We start from the raw sequence: 18,420 nt of genomic DNA, 5'->3' as shown, positions 1-18,420 counted from the left end.
AAAACACACAAACAAACAAATAATTCTTCAATGTATGTTTTAGTCATAGTTTAATTTCTCACTAACTATATATCAATGTTTTTTGGTTTTTTTTGGAAATCCAGAAAACATTGCAAGTCGTTAAGAACATTGATTTAAAGAAATATACTGCATGGGGAAAAGCTGCAATCTATCGTTAGGTGTTTATTTTCTGTATCGTTTAAAATAATTTGATACATATCTTCTTTAAAAATTTCAGGTGATGAGTTGACGGTTGTTGATGTTGTGAGGAATGAGGAGATTAAACTCTGCAGTTCTATTGAACAGAATGAGTGGTTGTCTGCAGGCAACATTGTGGCTGTCAAGTTCACACCAGCTGCTAACGGCCACGGCATCGCATATACGTACGAAGCCTTTCCGCAGAACAAGAGTATCTCAGGTGTGGTAAATCTTCCAGGGTCAAATTTTGTATTTCATCTTAGTGCTTCTTTTTTTTTTATTTTGTTCGTATCATATAAGATCAGGGAAAAGAAGCATAGACCTTTAAATGTTTTGCAATCAGACAAGAATTTGATAATGAGATGAACAAAAGCAGCTTCTGCAAGTGGCAGATGTATATTGCCAAACGTTTTCATTCATTTGTTAGCGTTTTCAAATTGCATGGTTTTCGCCATGTAACAAGTTAGAGAGAAAAATGAAGTTATGTACAATCCTTTTTGATCACGGTCTGCATTGTAACTGACGGTCTTAATGTATTGGGTTTTTTTTTTTTCAAATTCTATTCCAAATGACATGCTACTCTAAATGGCTATGGAAACGCAAAAGAGAACAGTTTTCTAATTTTTTTGAAAGGACGTTAAGAAAAACACAAAATTTCATTAAATTGTATATAATCTCTTTTATGGAAACAAAAACGCACATTATCGATATGCATTCTGGATACTCGGGCGAAAGACAATCGGTAGATTTTTAAAACAATGTACTAGATTATTCTAACGCTGATGAAGTAATAAAAATATATAAGAAGATAATTTGCATAGAACGCATCAAAACATGACCGTAGCATACTCGGTTTGACAGAGGCTGTTGGTAAGGGGTTATGGAATGTGCAAAAGCATCGCACGCCTCCTATCAACGACTGAAGCAGAATTTTATTACAAGAAAATTACATGGACACAATGATCCGAAAGGACCGCACAATAAGACGGAGTCCAAGTATTATGAGCATTTTAAAAATCGCCATACGTCACGTGACGACTGTTGTGATAGTTAATAAGATCTATAAGAAAATTATTTGGAAACACAATTATTGATTAGTTTTGTATAATTTCAGCATGTAATCAGATTTTCACGTCTGCTGTCGGAGAAATATCGTCTGTGAAATATCCAGCAGGGGCTAAACATGCAGACGACACCTGTGAGATTTTCATCGCCGGAACGCCAGGCAAGAGCATTGAAATGACATTCCATCAGTTCGGAATGAAAGCTGAAGGAAATGAGTCATGTTTACGCGTAAGTTAACTTTTTGTCTGTATTGGTTTAAAAATAAATTTCCAACGACACAATATGCATATTAAGATTTAGTCTATACTTGCTGTGGGGAAAGAAAGTACACGTCATTGTAAAAACGATTAAATATTGAACAACGTCCACATGCAAACCACTACAGAAAAGGGATGTTTTATCGAGGTCTGAAATTGTCTGATAGCATGTCATGTTATGTATATAGATCTAATGATAAGGATACTCAATTTGGATACTCAGTTTGTGCGTGTATTGAGACACAGTAAATGTAAAAGCCTGACTTGTATTGCAGAGCTACTGAAATGGATTTTTTTTATTTATTACTTTTTATTTTGTTAAAGATTAAAGATATAGATGCTGATGACGAAGACGTATTCTGTGGTGAATTGTCTCCCTTCATTTGGGAATCACGTGGTTCAAACGTCAGACTGGTGTATGAACAGAGCTTCGGAAACAAGGGGTTTGACGCTTCGTACACAGTGAAAGACTTGTGAATATAAAATGGACTGAATTGTGAAAACAATTTTATTGTGAAAATATTGCCATGGTTCATTTAATTATCAATTTGGATATTGCTTACTTTATTGTGCATTACTTCAAGATTGTCATAGTTTCAAGTTTCATGTGTGTGGACTAATTTGATAACCTTTCCTACCCTTGAATAGATTAGGCCATTCTTACATACTTGCATTGTTAGCCATTTAATCATAAAGTGTCTCTTAGACTTCCAGTGATCCCTATCCACCGAGCCAATAATACATCTTTTTTCTTTGACGTGGACATACAAAGATCTCCTCATCATACCTTTGGTAGTGCTTGTCATGTTTAGTTTGCAAAATGAATTGCTGCATCAGAATTAAAGCGTAAGAAATATGTTTGCAGTTATTATATTTAATCTACTTCATAACTATAGGTATTCGGTGATTTCTCCCTTTTTTACCAAACCCGCGCAACTAGGAAATTATAAATTATATATTTGCTGTCAATTATCTGTGTAGTTCATTTTCTAAGCAGTCTTTCTCCTATAGTAGCCTACAACTTTTAAACCAAATTTGTAAAGACGGATACCTATGGATATTGTTTTTGTCCAAACATCACAGAGGTAAATTGCTTCTCCAAACATTTGAGGTATCGATCCCTTCAAAGAACTGCCCCAACACCCACCCCACTCCTCAACCCCCTCCACACCAAGCAAGGTAGATATCCAGCTACATCCATGCCGATACGAATTACCATCGAAATGAAACTAGTTGGGTTTTTTTTCTGCAGATGTGTGATATTCAGTGTTTATGGAAGGCCAGTGTCCCATGCTTATTGCTAAAAACTACATGACAACTATTTAATGCTAAATGACAAATGACAAAGACTTGAAGCTAAATGCAAATTACTTAATGATACATATTAAATGCTTTATGTCATAAACTTCATGCTAAATGCCAGTTGCTAAATGCTGAATGACTAATACTTATTGCCAGGTGATACACGCTATTTTATTGTTAAATTCTATAACTATATGAGTTAATGCTATGTAACTCATACACTAATGAATGTAACTTTTGATGATTTGAAAATATCTCTACCAGTCTGACTTGAAGTAATACGAAGCAAAATATTAAGAGCTTTTAAAATTATTTGAGTCTTTAAAAACGCAAGTAGTATTTTCGTAGCATAGCATAACTTTCAGGATGACTATGTAGTGTTTTTTTATGATACATTCTCTGAGAATAGACTCGAAACTCGATAAGGTCAAACTTGATGATGACGGTTTTTCTAAATATCCATCTTCCAACAACAGCACGATCACATTGTGATAAATTTACTGCCCTAAGAGGCGAAAGCAAACCAACACGAGAAGCTCCGAATGTTTCTAATCTTTATTCGATTCAAGTGTGTATGGTTTAAACTGAAAATACAGTTTAAAAAGATCTTATAACACAATAGTCAAATATTGAGACAACATGACGTTTTAACAACAATTAAGTCTACTGTATTACAGTACAGCAATATTCCAAAATACCATGGAGTCAGATATTCATATAATACGAGCTATTATGAGCTATTAATACGAGCTATTAATCGTACAAGCTATTACGAGTGCGAAAACTTGAGTACGAACTTTTTGGGTACGAAACCATATAAAATGTTTGATAAGGATTTCTACTCCCAAAATTACAATAAATGTTAACAGAGAATAAAAGGCCAGGTGTGTGGGTACTAAATACATACACTGTTGTGGTGTACAACTTGCACAAACTGACGAAATATCAGCCTGAAAAGACTGAAACACAATGACGTCCAATATGTTAATAAATGGTCATGCATTTCATTGCTTTAAGATAATGTCAGGATACGGTCAAGCTACAAAGATGTCATTTTCCCCCGAAGTATTTATATATCATTTCGAGGCCTTTTCATTAAATGTAATAAAATTATTTACATAAAACGTAAATTATTCGACTATGCCATTAGTAACACTGTAACTGGTATCAGAATTAAAGAAGATTTAATGCCTTATGCATGTCTGCTGTTCCGGACACTTATAATATTCAACAAGGGTGGTAAACGCGCAATCCTGTTCCCGCTGGGAATACGCTTAAAATGGGTTGCGCGACGTCCGGTGCTGGTGTTGCGCATCAATATATACACAATCGAGGTGGGTGGGTTTTTGTTTTTGTAAATGTTGACACATTTACGAGTGTTTTCGGAAAAAAGCAAAATTCTATTCGAAACAAAAATGAATAAAGATCAAATGTGTGAAATACCAACTTATTAATTTAAGAATCAGCCCTGTTATCACGAAAACTCTGCAGGCTCCAACTGTCAAAACAGAATGGAATCATGAATAATGCGAATTATCTAATTCTTGTGCCTTCTTTCTGGAAATGTGACGCTTCTTATGGTCAAACACGTGTAAAACAGTCATGAATATTACATACACTTGATTGAAAAGTTGCTTTTGGGGGAAAGGTTGGCAAAAAACAATCGGGAATGGGGTTGCGCCCCGGGAATGGAGTTGCCCGTATACATTATATACATTATGATGTATACGATCAACTCCATTCCCGGTGCGCAACCCCATTCCCGATGATATTTTTGTCAACTATGTCCCCGTAAGCAGGATTTGAAGTGAATAATTTTGACATTCGTTACTTTATAACAGTTGAGTTATCATAAAAAGCATCAGATGTATAAGGTCAGAAACTGCCATTTTTGTTAATTTCATACTTTGTTCACGCTTCGTGTCGCCTGCGTTTTCGTGATAATACAGCCGAATCATAAATTACAATCCAGATATTTTACACATATGATGTATTATCATATTTGTGTCGAATACCATTTTGCATTTTTCGAGAAAAATTATTCTTGCCTCATACTAAGCAAAATCATAACTTCACATACCTCAATTTCGTCTTTTTTACGCGCAACACCAGCACCGGACGCCGCGCAACCCATTTTAAGCGTATTCCCAGCGGGAATTGGATTGCGTGTTTACCACCCGTGATTCAACCAGGTATTTTCTGAAATGAAAAACTATGAACCCCTACATTGATGTGTTTGTAATGCACTGAACCTTACCCATAGATTTTGGATACTGAACCTTACCATGAAAATTAAAATTGAGTTCGAAGGGAATTTTAAAGTTATTTTAGCACCAGACTGATATCTTTGGGCGTATATTTAAAACAGAAACCTATAGTTATAAAACTTGTATATATTCGTGAATATTTCGAAAAAAAGTACTATATAAGCAAAATGCACTGAACCTTACCCGACGATATTATTTACATTTTCTTCGATTCGAATCCTGTGACCAACGTTCAGGGAAAACCTACAACAGCTTTGGCTTATCAACAAAGACTGGTATGTTCCAAAAAGTGTGTAGCATGTTTATATCTAGGTGATTTTCTATTTTGAAAAAGCACAAAATATAGGAAAAACTCACTTTTTCGTATAGTGCCGCCATCTTTGTTGTTTAGGTAAGGTTCAATGCGACCCCTCAGAGAAATAACTCTACAACGAGAAAAGGTAAATGCTTAAATTTGGTAAGTGATACATCCACCGTATTATAATAATACACTGAATTTTGATATTGAGAACAGTCAAAAAATGGGTTTGATTACCTTAAATAAATCGAGAATATTCAACTTTACACCCTTGGTAGGATGGGCCAAGTTGTAAATATGTAACAAAAAGATGCATGTTTATATTATGTAATGCATTGTGTATGCTATTGAAACACAAAAGGTGTTTTAAATATTGCCAATAAAGAATCTAAGATTTTACACGATGTCTACCATGACCGATTTTATTTGAAAGTTTAGTGTTTCATGCCTTCAAAAACAAAACATTTTTGACTTGCCTCAATGCCGTATTAACTTTAAATAGTTATAATTTTACAAAACGATGATCAACACCTTTGTACTGTTTCATTTGTAGAAATAATTTATTTGAATCATGTCTCGTTGCAATGTTATCACTCTTAGAAAATGGTCGTGATGAGCAACTTACTTCGTGCATATTAAACAAGTTAATTTACTAGTAATCACTTACCATTTCCTCTGTAACAGTGAACGATTAGACTGATGTTCAAACGCTCCTCATGCAAAGGAAAGCCAACATAAGCTCGTGTTATTTATATTTTGTATAAGTGCATACCTCCTCATTTGTGGGCAAATAAACAATAGGAATATTCTATGTTACTTCCCCGAAAATCTACGATACGGTCAAGCAATTCATGCAAATAATGTTCGCAACCCGCCTCCGGGATATTTACATCTGTCATTACATGCTACGTCAGGGTAAACAGAAACTTTTAATTAGTTCCTTTCAAAATCATATTAAACACTGAAAATATTGTTTTTGTTTAATTGGCCATTAAATCGAGCCAAATGATAGGATATTGTGCAACAGTAAATCAACGATATTTGAGTGAAAGTGAGTTATAGCGCATCAGCTGCTGCCAAATTAGGCCATTTGATCTCCAGAGGTATTGAAATATCACTAATCACGTGACATTTGGTATGCATCTGGCATTCGATGATCTTTCCATACTGATACTGTGTATTTTTGTTTGCTTTAAATACTTAAGACCCTGAGATGGCAGTGAATGTATTTTTCAGAATACGTAAAATTGGTTAAATGCTCTGACATAGCTAACAATATGAATGAAAGATCACACTAATTTAAACTATCGGTAAAGTGTTTATAGCACCATTAATTATTGGCGTCTATATTTTTCGAACTTTTACAATCATAATTCAAATTTGGTCTTACATACTAATAGTAATCTAAAGACGTTTTAACGACCCTGATTTTTACTGGAAAGCTGCTTACTAGCTTCAAAGATTTTGGGTCACGATTACATGCATGTCTGGTTAAGATATTAAACTTTTATTAGTATTGGTTATATATCATTTACTGACTTTCTAATGAAATTACGTGCTGCACTATAACGGAGCGCAAGGAAAGTGAAAGCATTAGAAGACCAGTTAGTAATCATATCTACATAGTTTTACAAGTACAACTGTAACCATTAGCAACTCCCATATTTGCTAACGAAGTGGTCTAGTTAATGAATTCGCATAATAGGTACCGCGTAATCCGACAATAAGTGGGTAAAAAATGTTGAAAATCTCGTGTTGCTGATTGGATGTTTATAAACATAGAAAATCATCAACACGTCCCGTATGTTTGGTGAAATCCACGCTACACTTCTTTTTCCGATTGTGTGTCTGTCTGAATGATCAGCTGGAATACTTTTTGATATGCCAGATACGATTATGTCTTCTGATCGATTTTGTCTAGCCCCCTGGTGCTTTGTCTTCTGCAAAGGTATAGAGGAAATGCGTATGTGATTCCTTAGGCTTGCTTTAAAAACACACACACACAAAATAAAACACGTATGAGCATTGTTGTGTTTTCTATACCATGTCTTCAGTGACCATTACGCTCCCATTTGAGCTATTTTGCCGACAATGGATTGTTGTTTACAAAACCTAGGTATGCAATACGTTACATAGTTTTTCATGTTTCTAGATATCCCGCAGAAAATCAAAACGACGATTTTATTTTTTTATTTTCCAATTTTCTTGTTTAAGGTAGTGGACCCGTAATAATAATCGGAAAATTACGTATTCACACTATGCGATATCAGCATTCTTCAATTTTTACGGACGGTCATGTTCGAAGAATGCCGAATGACATTACGACAGTACGTAATTATACGGAAAGTAACGAGTATTGCTACGGATCCACTACGTAAACTATTTCAAATTGATTTTTTCATACACCATTTTTGTTCCTTTGATTATGTCAAATTTTCAATCGTTGAAAATAGTTTAATACATATTGATAAGCCTAGGAAGAAGATGTGTTAGACCTACAAAACAAGTTGGTACTCAAATTAATATTATAGGAATGTAAAGTTGGCCATTGGTCAGTCGAATGGATAATATCATTGCACTTTCAAAGCATGAAGCAGCGGAGAAGTTAAAACAGTTGACATGGGACATTCAAACCTAGAACGACATTGGACATCACAAAAATAAAAGACATTGGACATTGAAACCTATAGAACAACATTGAACATTCTAAACAAGACCAATATAGGACTTTCAAAGTCCGAACGACATTGGACATTCGAAAGAACAACGTTTGTCATAAAATCACAGAACAATATTGGACAATCAAAACTCTTTCGAATGGAGAACGACAATGTCCATAAACTTTAAACATCAAATGTATCAAACGTGACTAAAAATAAAATCTAACTGAATGTAGAGCTGCATTTACATGTCATTTATAAATAGTAACTGTCATTTGTTAAACGCTGACAGTTGTTTTATACTGTGCTAGTTTTAACCTTTATATACATGTAAATGTATTCATTTCATATTTACGCGGATTTTGTAAAGTGTTTATTCATCTTTTGAGCAATGACATACCTTTAAGGCTGACTGTTGAAACGCATATTAAAATTAGCAATAATATCAGTATTTGACCTACATATATTACATTGAATCCGTTGGACGGTGATAAAATTTGATCAGGGCAGATAAACAAGTCACTGTCAGTTTAGGGTCATTATCATACTTTTGTTATTATTTGTTTAACGGATATTTATACATGTTATAAGGTAAGTAAATGTTACTCCTACAATGTATATTTGTTTTCCTCGTGTTATTGCTGTTGAGTAATATTGAAAATGTAAATCTATTTGAAACAAGAAGTTTGGTATTAATTTGTCGTTGTCATTTAATTTTTTGTATGAATACTAGTAAAACTTCATATCATTAGATATGTCTAGTTTTGTACTAGTGTGTGTGCAAGCATGCATGCGTGCATGTTCTGTTTTAACAGTCGCTTCGAGAGGAGTTCAAATAAGCTTTACGCTTTTAAAACTAGGAGTAGCTATAGGATTACAAGCTATGGATAAGGAAGAGTGAGGGTTCGTTCAAGCGTCAAACAAAATTTATATATATTTATTCATTTAAGTCTCATCCATTTTCACTTTGACCTACTTTAGACTGTGAATTATGGTACACACTCTACACGTAGCCTATAAAGTGTTGTTATATAATTGAAGCTATGCTCGCCCATATGGTCTTAACCGGTGGCGAGGGTAAACAAACTCAACACACACACACACCATTTACACTTATACAGTAGATAAAAGCATATATACATATATAAAGTAAGATAAAAATGTAAATGGTCGTTCTATATGAGAATTATAAGAGACTGTTAATAACGACGATATGACAATATGACAATATCTCATATTAATAATAATTACATTTATTAAAAGTTAGCTTATCACTGCGAATCTATTACTAAAACATGACTTTTCATATCAAACAAATTGAATAAAATAATAAAATGCAAGGCTCTGTCGAGCATTTCATCAACTTTATTCAACGAGTGTAATAAATTTAATGAGGAAAGTCGCAAATGTAATATTCGTTTTATCATATGTTAGCTTTTCCTGCCGAAACATCAAAAATTCTACTTTCCTTTACAATATAAACCAGTCAATTTGACCAACGTCTCCTATACTATAAACGACGTCGAAGTCAAAGCTTTATTACACTTTTAAGTAATGGCTTTAATACACTCCCGCGACGTCAAACATGTGAGAAAACCTGTTAAAACACTGACATAGAGACTGGCTCTAATGAGCATTATAAAATGTCTTAAGACATCAAATATCAGCCCTGTTCCAATCAGAGATGAATTGATAGCAATGATTACCTCATCTAACATAAAAGGGTAAAACAGTATTACAATCAGGACATCATGCATCCCTCAAACGCAATACTAAAATATACCTTTTGATATTTACAATATCTGCTACACATATAAGCCCGCCCGCTTAGCTCAGTAGGGAGAGCGCAGACCTACAGAGTTCGGGGTCGTGAGTTAGAGTCCTGGGCGAGGGACGATTTGATAAATGACGTTGTGTCTGAAATCATTCTTGTTCTAAGTTGGCAGTTACTTGCCAAGTTTGCGGAGAAAAGGTTTGCACTGGTACAGAATCCAGGAACACTGGTTAGGTTAACTTCCCGCCGTTACATAACTGAAATACTGTTGAAAAACGGCGTTAAACCCAAAACAAAACAAAAGAAGATATTTACCACTAAAGCCATCTTGATCTTTTATGAATGAAGTATTATAACTATCTCATTTCTCTCCCTTACTCAATAGACATGTCTTAAAATCGAGAAATTTATCGCTTGCTTCATAAGTGCTGTTTTACGATACAGATATACACAGCAGAAAAGTGTTCCAACTGATTGGTACAGAATTGTGTGGCTGAAAACAGAATGTCGAAAGCAACCAGCCTAGCAGCATTACGTTTCAAAGACAGGGTAGCCATAGTAACGGGTGGAGTACAAGGCATCGGTCGAGGATGTGTAGACGTGTTTGGTAAATACTGCTTGATTGTTAACAATCATGCCGACAAAAATGAAGTTTGCAAATAAAAGTATTTAGAAATGTTAATAAGAAAAAATGTTCCGGAAACACTATTGTTTCTTAACTATGTACATGTATCTGAAATAATGTACATGTACATAGAGAATATTCGTTACCAGTTGTATTTGTATGTATGTCTTTGCAATTGTATTTTAATAGCAAAAGGCAATTTGTTTGCTGATTATGCCAATAAACATTTAATTTTGTAAACTTGTTAAAAGAAGAACATATTATAAGGTGCGAAATACGTCATTCTGGGTTCGAGCATATTTAATGTAATGGCGTCAGGCGAATTGATGACCTCCAATGTTATGATTAGAGTTGAGAACATAATATTATGATAATAAAAGTTCGTGTCATTAACCCTGGACACCGGAGTTCCTTCCATGTATCGATAAGTAGAAGCTGAAGAAATATATTGAGTAGGTGAAGCAATATGTTACCACTTGTAAATGATACTGCTTATCCCACATTTAAAAAAAGTTATATATAAAAATGTTGCTTTATTGCATAACATTTACATTCCTTCTTAACCTGCTGGCGGCAAGTGATTTTGCCTTTACGACCAGTGCAGACCAAGATCAGCCTGCACATCCGTGCAGACTGATCATGGTCTGCGCTGTTCGCTATTCTTAGGTAAATTTTCAGCGAACATCCTTTTGAATACTAAGTGGTACTGCCTAAATTGAAAGATGGACTAGTCCATTTCAGAAATTTAGCAGAGTAAAGGTTTAGTTCCAATGATGTCTCTTCTTGCATTTCAGTTGAACAAGGAGGAAAAGTTGCTGTTTTCGACATAAAAGGTAAGTGATGAAAGGATTTAAATAAAGAGAGATTATTTTTTTGTTTCTTCATAAGATTGAACTATTTTTACCCCTGGTGTAATATTTCAATAAATCACCGAAAACATGTAATAAAGACTTATTTTTGTCAAAAGAATAAACCATTTTGCTGTCCTATCATTAGGTTTTTGTATTTTGATTTGTTTTGTGATTAAATTATTGATTAAATGATATTTTTGATACCGCATCACTCGGTTGTCTCTGGCCGATTTTAATTACTACCCGGTATATTTATAATGATGAATATTTCATTCTCTTTCTAACTGGATAGTTTCGGATGACCTTATTGTACCTCAGGAAGGTCGTCTAGAGGTTGTATTATTAAAACTACATGTTGGAAATGAGCAACATTTCTATGATATTGAAATAAAATTACATATTATTCACGTATGGTATCAGTCGTGACATGTATAATATCATTGCATTTTACATGTAAAAGGTGAGACATTGGAAGATGTACTGAGCATTATTTCAAACTAAAGACCTTGTTCGTGCTGGAGTGTGAGAAAGGAATCCAGATAGCTTCAGAAAAAATCGGATGTTCTACGTACTCAGCTACTCTGCCCGTGCCTCAAACAATTGTGTCAGGGGAGTCTGGGGTCCTCCTCTACCATCAAAACCTGGTATCTAACAGAAACAAAATAAAAAATGTTGCCGGATATAATTAGAACACTGCCATTAATGAAAAAGACAGTTCAGAATACATATGGTCTGACTACTGTATATAAAACGCAGTTGATACATGTTAATAAAGTCCAAACACAATTCATTTTTAAATTACTTTTCTCAACCGATCATTAATATAAACACAATTTTAACAGATGATGTTGGAAAGGCGATGCAGTCAAATGGACCAGGGGAGATTATATATTTTCACTGTGACATGAGAAAAGAAGAAGAGGTTAAGGTAGTCAGTAGAACCTAATGCCTTATAAAATGAGCCGCGCCATTAGAAAACTAACATAGTGGGTATGCGACCAGCAAGGATCCAGACCAGCCTGCGCATCCGCGCAGTCTGGTCAGGATCCATACTGTTCGCTAACGGTTTCTCTAATTGTAATAGGCTTTGAAAGCGAACAGCATGGATCCTGACCAGACTGCGCGGATGCGCAGGCTGGTCTGGATCCTTGCTGGTCGCATACCCACTATGTTGGTTTTCCCATGGCACGGCTCAAATGTTTTACTATCTAGCCATAAGAATATTTCACACACCGCTTGTTCTGGAAAGAACTTCCGTTCCGTTTCAAGTAGACTGGCTCCTAGACTTTGGTGACACATTTTTAACTTTCATTTTTTTTAAATTGTGTATATAATCTTTTCTGTAAAATAGAATATGGCATTTGTCACAGGTACGTAAAATAAACTACGTTCAATGGGACTGCATTGAACTTGTTAGAACGTCGCTATTCCATTTGGATTTTACAATCGCAAGTTAACAATTATTACGGCTTTTTGTGAGGAACCAAAACCATTAAACTCCTTCCATCTGTTATGTAAATGGATGTAATATATAACAATATTAAGTTACAATGCACATACTGTATATATTATCGCCGTTGTTCTGATTTATTTTCCTACAGACCTGCATAGAAGAAACAGTGAAAAGGCTAGGTAAAATTGACTGCCTTGTGAACAACGTCGGCTGTTGTAAGTATTCAGACTTTGGTAACTGACTAACTGCTCATCGTATCTTAAATTACTTGTCAAGTATAATATTGTGTATATATAATTTAAAAAATTCGGTAGATTTTAAACATTCGCGATCAACACATATATATAAAATGTTGCAACAGGGATAATAACCTATTGACAAGAAACTCATACAGCATCTTAGTCAATCAGACCGGGTAGAGGAAGCTTATTTTGAATTACAATATTTTACAAACATATGGTCTTAAAGAGATACGGGAGTTATTTGTTGTTCGTAGGTCTGAAGGAATGAAGAAATGAAGACTCCTTAATAAATTTTAGAATTTAAGCGGTACACTACATTCTATCAACATGTTCGCTGTTCATTGATTCAGATATATGAAATGTAATACTAATGCAATAGCAATTGCATAATCTCAGGCGATAACTCAAGTTTATCCATTGTTTACTGTTTACTATGAATGTTTACTTTCTACTTAGATAATGGACCAAAGAGTATAGACGAATACACTGTGCAGGACTTTCGAAACCTTTTGGATGATAATCTCGTTAGTAACTTTACTGCAAGCAAGGTAAACACAAAGTAAAGAACTTTCGAGATAATCTCATAATTCACATCACTGCAAGCAAGGTAAATACACTGAACAGGACTTTCAAAACCTCCTAGATGATAATCTCATTAGTAACGTTACTGCAAGCAAGGTAAATACACTGAACAGAACTTTGGAGACCACATAGATGATAATCTCAGTAGTAACTTTACTGCAAGCAAGGTAAATACACTGAACAGAACTTTGGAGACCACATAGATGATAATCTCAGAAGCAACTTTACTGCAAGCAAAGTTAATACACTGAACAGGGCTTTCGAGACCTCCTAGATGATAATCTCATTAGTAACGTTACTGTAAGCGAAGTAAATACACTGAACAGAACTTTGGAGACCACATAGATAATAATCTCAGTAGTAACTTTACTGCAAGCAAGGTTAATACACTGAACAGAACCTTGGAGCCCTCCTAGATGATAATCTCATTAGTAACTTTACTGCAAGGAAGGCAAATACACTGAACAGAACTTTGGAGACCTCCTAGATGATAACCTCATTAGTAACTTTACTGCAAGCAAGGTAAATACACCGAACAGGACTTTAGAGACCTCCTAGATGATAATCTCATTAGTAACGTTACTGCAAGCAAGGTAAATACACTGAACAGAACTTTGGAGACCACATAGATGATAATCTTAGTAGTACCTTTACTGTAAGCAAGGTAAATACACTGAACAGAACTTTAGAGACCTCCTAGATGATAACCTCATTAGTAACTTTACTGCAAGCAAGGTAAATACACTGAACAGAACTTTGGAAACCACATAGATGATGATCTCAGTAGTAACTTTACTGCAAGCAATATAAATACACTGAACAGATCTTTGGAGACCTCCTAGATGATAACTTCATTAGACACGTTACTGCAAGCAAGGTAAATACACTGAACAGAACTTTAGAGACCACATAGATGATAATCACATTAGTAACTTTACTGAAAGCAAGGTAAATACACTGAACAGGACTTTGGAGACCTCCTAGATGATAATCACATTAGTAACGTTCCTGCAGGCAAGGTAAATACACTGAACAGAACTTTGGAGACGACCTAGAAGATAATCTCATTAGTAACTTTACTGTAAGCAAGGTAAATACACTGAACAGAACTTTGGAGACCACATAGATGATAATCTCAGTAGTAACTTAACTGTAAGCAAGGTAAATACACTGAACAGAACTTTAAAGCCCACAAATATAATAAACCCAGTAGTACCTTTACTGCAAGCAAGTACTTAGGAACCCTCCTAGATGATAATCACATTAGTAACATTACTGCAAGCAAGGTAAATACACTGAACAGAACTTTGGAGACCTCCTAAATGATAATCTCATTAGTACCTTTACTGCAAGCAAGGTAAATACACTGAACAGAACTTTGGAGACCTCCTAGATGATAATCACATAAGTAACATTACTGCAAGCAAGGTAAATACACTGAACAGAACTTTGGAGACCACCTAGACGATAATCACATTAGTAACTTTACTGCAAGCAAGGTACATACACTGAACAGAACTTTGGAGACCACCTAGACGGTAGTCACATTATTAACTTTACTGCAAGCAAGGTAAATACACTGAACTGAACTTTGGAGACCACCTAGACGATAATCACATTAGTAACTTTACTGCAAGCAAGGTAAATACACTGAACAGAACTTTGGAGACCACCTAGCCGATAATCTCAGTAGTAACTTACTGCAAGCAAGGTAAATACACTGAACAGAACTTTGGAGACCACCTAGACGATAATCACATTAGTAACTTTACTGCAAGCAAGGTAAATACACTGAACAGATCTTTGGAGACCACCTAGATGGTAATCTCAGTAGTAACTTTTCTGAAAGCAAGGTAAATACACTGAACAGGACTTTCGAGACATCATAGATGGTAGTCACATTAGTAACGTTACTGAAAGCAAGGTAAATACACTGAACAGGACTTTCGAGACGTCCTAGATGATAGTCATATTAGTAACGTTACTGAAAGCAAGGTAAATACACTGAACAGGACTTTCGAGACGTCCTAGATGATAATCGCATTGATAACTTTACTGCTCGCCGTGTACTATTCAGTGACTCTCTCATTATCAATTTTGACGAAATTTGTACTGACAAGAAAGTTTGATAAAATGCTATACACATTTTCCTCTAGTTTAAGAATGAAATTCAAGAAACTTTTATCGGTCTGCTAACTTAAAAGGCGTTTTATAAACACAGATATAATTTTTGTTTGCCTCAGCGTTTTTGCTGTATTTTCTTTCAGTATGCATTGCCACATGTTCGAAAAGCTAAGGCGTATTTTAAAAATCGTATAATTCATATCTTTGCCTCAAAAGTTGTGTTGGTTTTTTTTCAGTATGCCCTGCCACATATTCGGAAAACAAAAGGGAGCATCGTAAACATATCCAGTATAAGTGCTAATGCTGCGTTCAAGAATTCAACAATTTACTGTGCCACAAAGGTTTGATTTTTTTCACCAACTAAGCTGACAAAAATACCACATTCCAAAACGCTACGTACTTGAAAATTTAGCATAATCATGACCGCCAGCTGGTCCTCCAAATTATGTATAAGGGTGACTATAAGCCAGTCAGAAACGTTTATCAGGCCACAATATTGCTGTACAACATTACTTTCTATTGTTCAGTGCGCATTTTCTACACTTAAGAGTATGACAGAGGACAACTCGAATTTCAAATCATTAGAGGGTGGAGTCAAATCATTGACGAAAGCGTACATTCCTTTCATTAAAATAGTGATTAATACTAAACTGGTAGATTAATAATAATAATAACAGTGCTAGGCAGTTAGATGACATAGAATTATTTGATGCCTTCTTTTTTGTTTCAAAGGGAGGTGTCAAATCATTGACGAAAGCACTGGCTATCGACGAGGCCAAGCATGGCGTGAGGGTAAACTCGTAAGTTAAATAACTGAAATACCTATCACATGATACGACTTCATTGAATCTGTGACCACAAAAGAACACAATTTACTTGTTGTTGCCTTGTTTTTGAAAACCTTACAAAATATTCAAACTGGTCAATATATATAAGTGATTTTTACGGATCCTTTAAAGTTGATTGTATAATAAGTGATATTAGCAAAATTAATCACAGTAATTTTGCAGTCTTCATCAAGAAGCAAAAACACTAAAAATTTGCTAGTTAAAAAGTGGCCGATTATAAATTGTCTTTAAGTGTAGACACTATAGCCGATTATGGAATAGTAACAGCATAACAGCAGTTAATTATTATACAATTGATACTTAAGTATGAAATACTGTTTCATATTTGTAGTTCGGATTTATGATAATGGACACATTGGTACTGCGAGCATAATTAACATTTTGCGTTGTTAAAGAGATGTATATTATTAAGACCGCCGCTTAACTAGTGTTCATTTATGTAAAAGTCTATTATATTTTCAGCATAGCCCCTGGATGCATTGAATCCCCTCTTCTGAGACAGACATGGTCAACAGAGAACTTAGAAACTCTTGAACGTTGTCATGTATGTCCTTTTATAATTTCTATTTATACTCTTTATTCCCATGTTTTAGCAATTATAACGCATGATAGTTATATACATATGGAATCAAGAAACAACGTTAGTATAATCAAGAAATACATCGATTAATACAAAATTACAAAAATTGTTTTAGATATAGGAGATCTTGAGAAAAGTTTAATTGGGTTTTTAGGGTTTTTAATATTTTGAAATTTTTGTAAGTAAAACAGGCATTATAGACATTTATGTTTATCCAAATTTTCAAAATGATATCTGAAAACAATAGACATATTATTAATTACCACTAAGATAATAATATCAGATATGTGTCTTCTAAAACTGTTCTTTCTTTAACTTCAGACAATTCAGAGGATTGGTCAACCTCGAGAGATTGGACTTGCGTGTCTGTTCTTGGCAGTTGACGCCACATTCACCACGGGAGAGGAACTCATGTGTACAGGAGGTTGTGAAATAGGCTACGGCGTTAAAAATACAGGCTTACCCTGCTGAAGAAGGTTGCTCACCTTTTCGCGTGAATTATTGACACAACTCTGCAGAAAGTTTCATTGATATACAAAATGTACATCTATGTATGTGTAGATGGAAACTGCATAATTCATTTATATATTTACATTGTATCATCTGTGACAAGTACTATTAGTTTCACTTCATGTAGAATAATGGATCATATTTGTGCAAGACATGTTTACATATACACCAGCCTCTGTATAATTTATTATCTATAATAAAATCAAAACTTTCAAATAATCCGTACTTACAATTTTACTTTCTATTATACACTGCTCTCGATTTGAAACCTCACTTCGAATGTACAATACTGTCATTCAGAAGAAGCCATTTACCTGGCTTACGGAAGGCTGGTGGTTCTACACCGGTACCCGCATGTGCCTGCAATAATGCGATTGCGGGAGGTTATGGGTTCAATCCCCGGCCGCGTCATACCAAAGACTTGAAAAATGGTACCAGCAGGTCCATTGCTTGGCGCTCAGCATTCAAAGGAAAACTGGCCTCTTCTCTCATACCTTCGTGGCGATGGATTCCATCAGGAATGAGGTGTCAAAAGTAATTCATATATTAAGTTATAGAACTTGCTTCACATTCGACCTAAAATAAATTGTTTTAAACTATTAATGCTCGTAGAGGCACACAGTAGCTCTATCTTCCTCCACCATATGAGCTATTATATATTTATAGTGTCAGCCTGACGTTAAACATACCAAAAATTCATTGCACAAGTTTATTGCACTGTGGTATGTAACTAAGGCACTACAGCTCTAGTGTGTTGTATTCAAAGTGGAAATTTGTTATATCA

The 18,420-nt window shown here is 34.8% G+C and overlaps 2 protein-coding genes across 3 annotated transcripts in view; both read left to right on the top strand.

Annotated features, from left to right (window-relative positions):
- The window catches only part of LOC123549785 (A disintegrin and metalloproteinase with thrombospondin motifs 18-like), a 32,184-nt gene extending 29,808 nt beyond the window's left edge, over window positions 1–2,376 (top strand). For both annotated transcript variants that reach the window (XM_045338186.2, XM_045338177.2), the window contains exons 31-33: window positions 239–418; window positions 1,313–1,491; window positions 1,845–2,376. In XM_045338186.2, the coding sequence (XP_045194121.2) occupies window positions 239–418; window positions 1,313–1,491; window positions 1,845–1,997 (512 nt within the window). In that variant the 3' untranslated portion in view covers window positions 1,998–2,376. The remainder of the gene's footprint in view (window positions 1–238; window positions 419–1,312; window positions 1,492–1,844) is intronic.
- A 5,968-nt stretch (window positions 2,377–8,344) lies between these two features.
- On the top strand, window positions 8,345–17,855 carry LOC123549760 (17-beta-hydroxysteroid dehydrogenase 14-like). The gene is made up of 10 exons (XM_045338102.2): window positions 8,345–8,638; window positions 10,266–10,428; window positions 11,241–11,279; window positions 12,140–12,225; window positions 12,899–12,965; window positions 13,449–13,540; window positions 15,935–16,039; window positions 16,431–16,498; window positions 17,009–17,090; window positions 17,448–17,855. Exons 2-10 carry the CDS (start codon window positions 10,326–10,328, stop codon window positions 17,595–17,597), a joined length of 792 nt encoding a protein of 263 aa, XP_045194037.2. The 5' UTR covers window positions 8,345–8,638; window positions 10,266–10,325; the 3' UTR covers window positions 17,598–17,855.
- The last annotated feature ends 565 nt before the right edge of the window (window positions 17,856–18,420 follow it).

This window comes from Mercenaria mercenaria, chromosome 15 (assembly GCF_021730395.1).
Source record: "Mercenaria mercenaria strain notata chromosome 15, MADL_Memer_1, whole genome shotgun sequence".
Classification (NCBI taxonomy): Eukaryota; Metazoa; Mollusca; class Bivalvia; order Venerida; family Veneridae; genus Mercenaria; species Mercenaria mercenaria.
The sequence above is the reverse complement of the archived record's forward strand: the minus strand, read 5'-3'. Positions and strand labels throughout refer to the sequence as shown.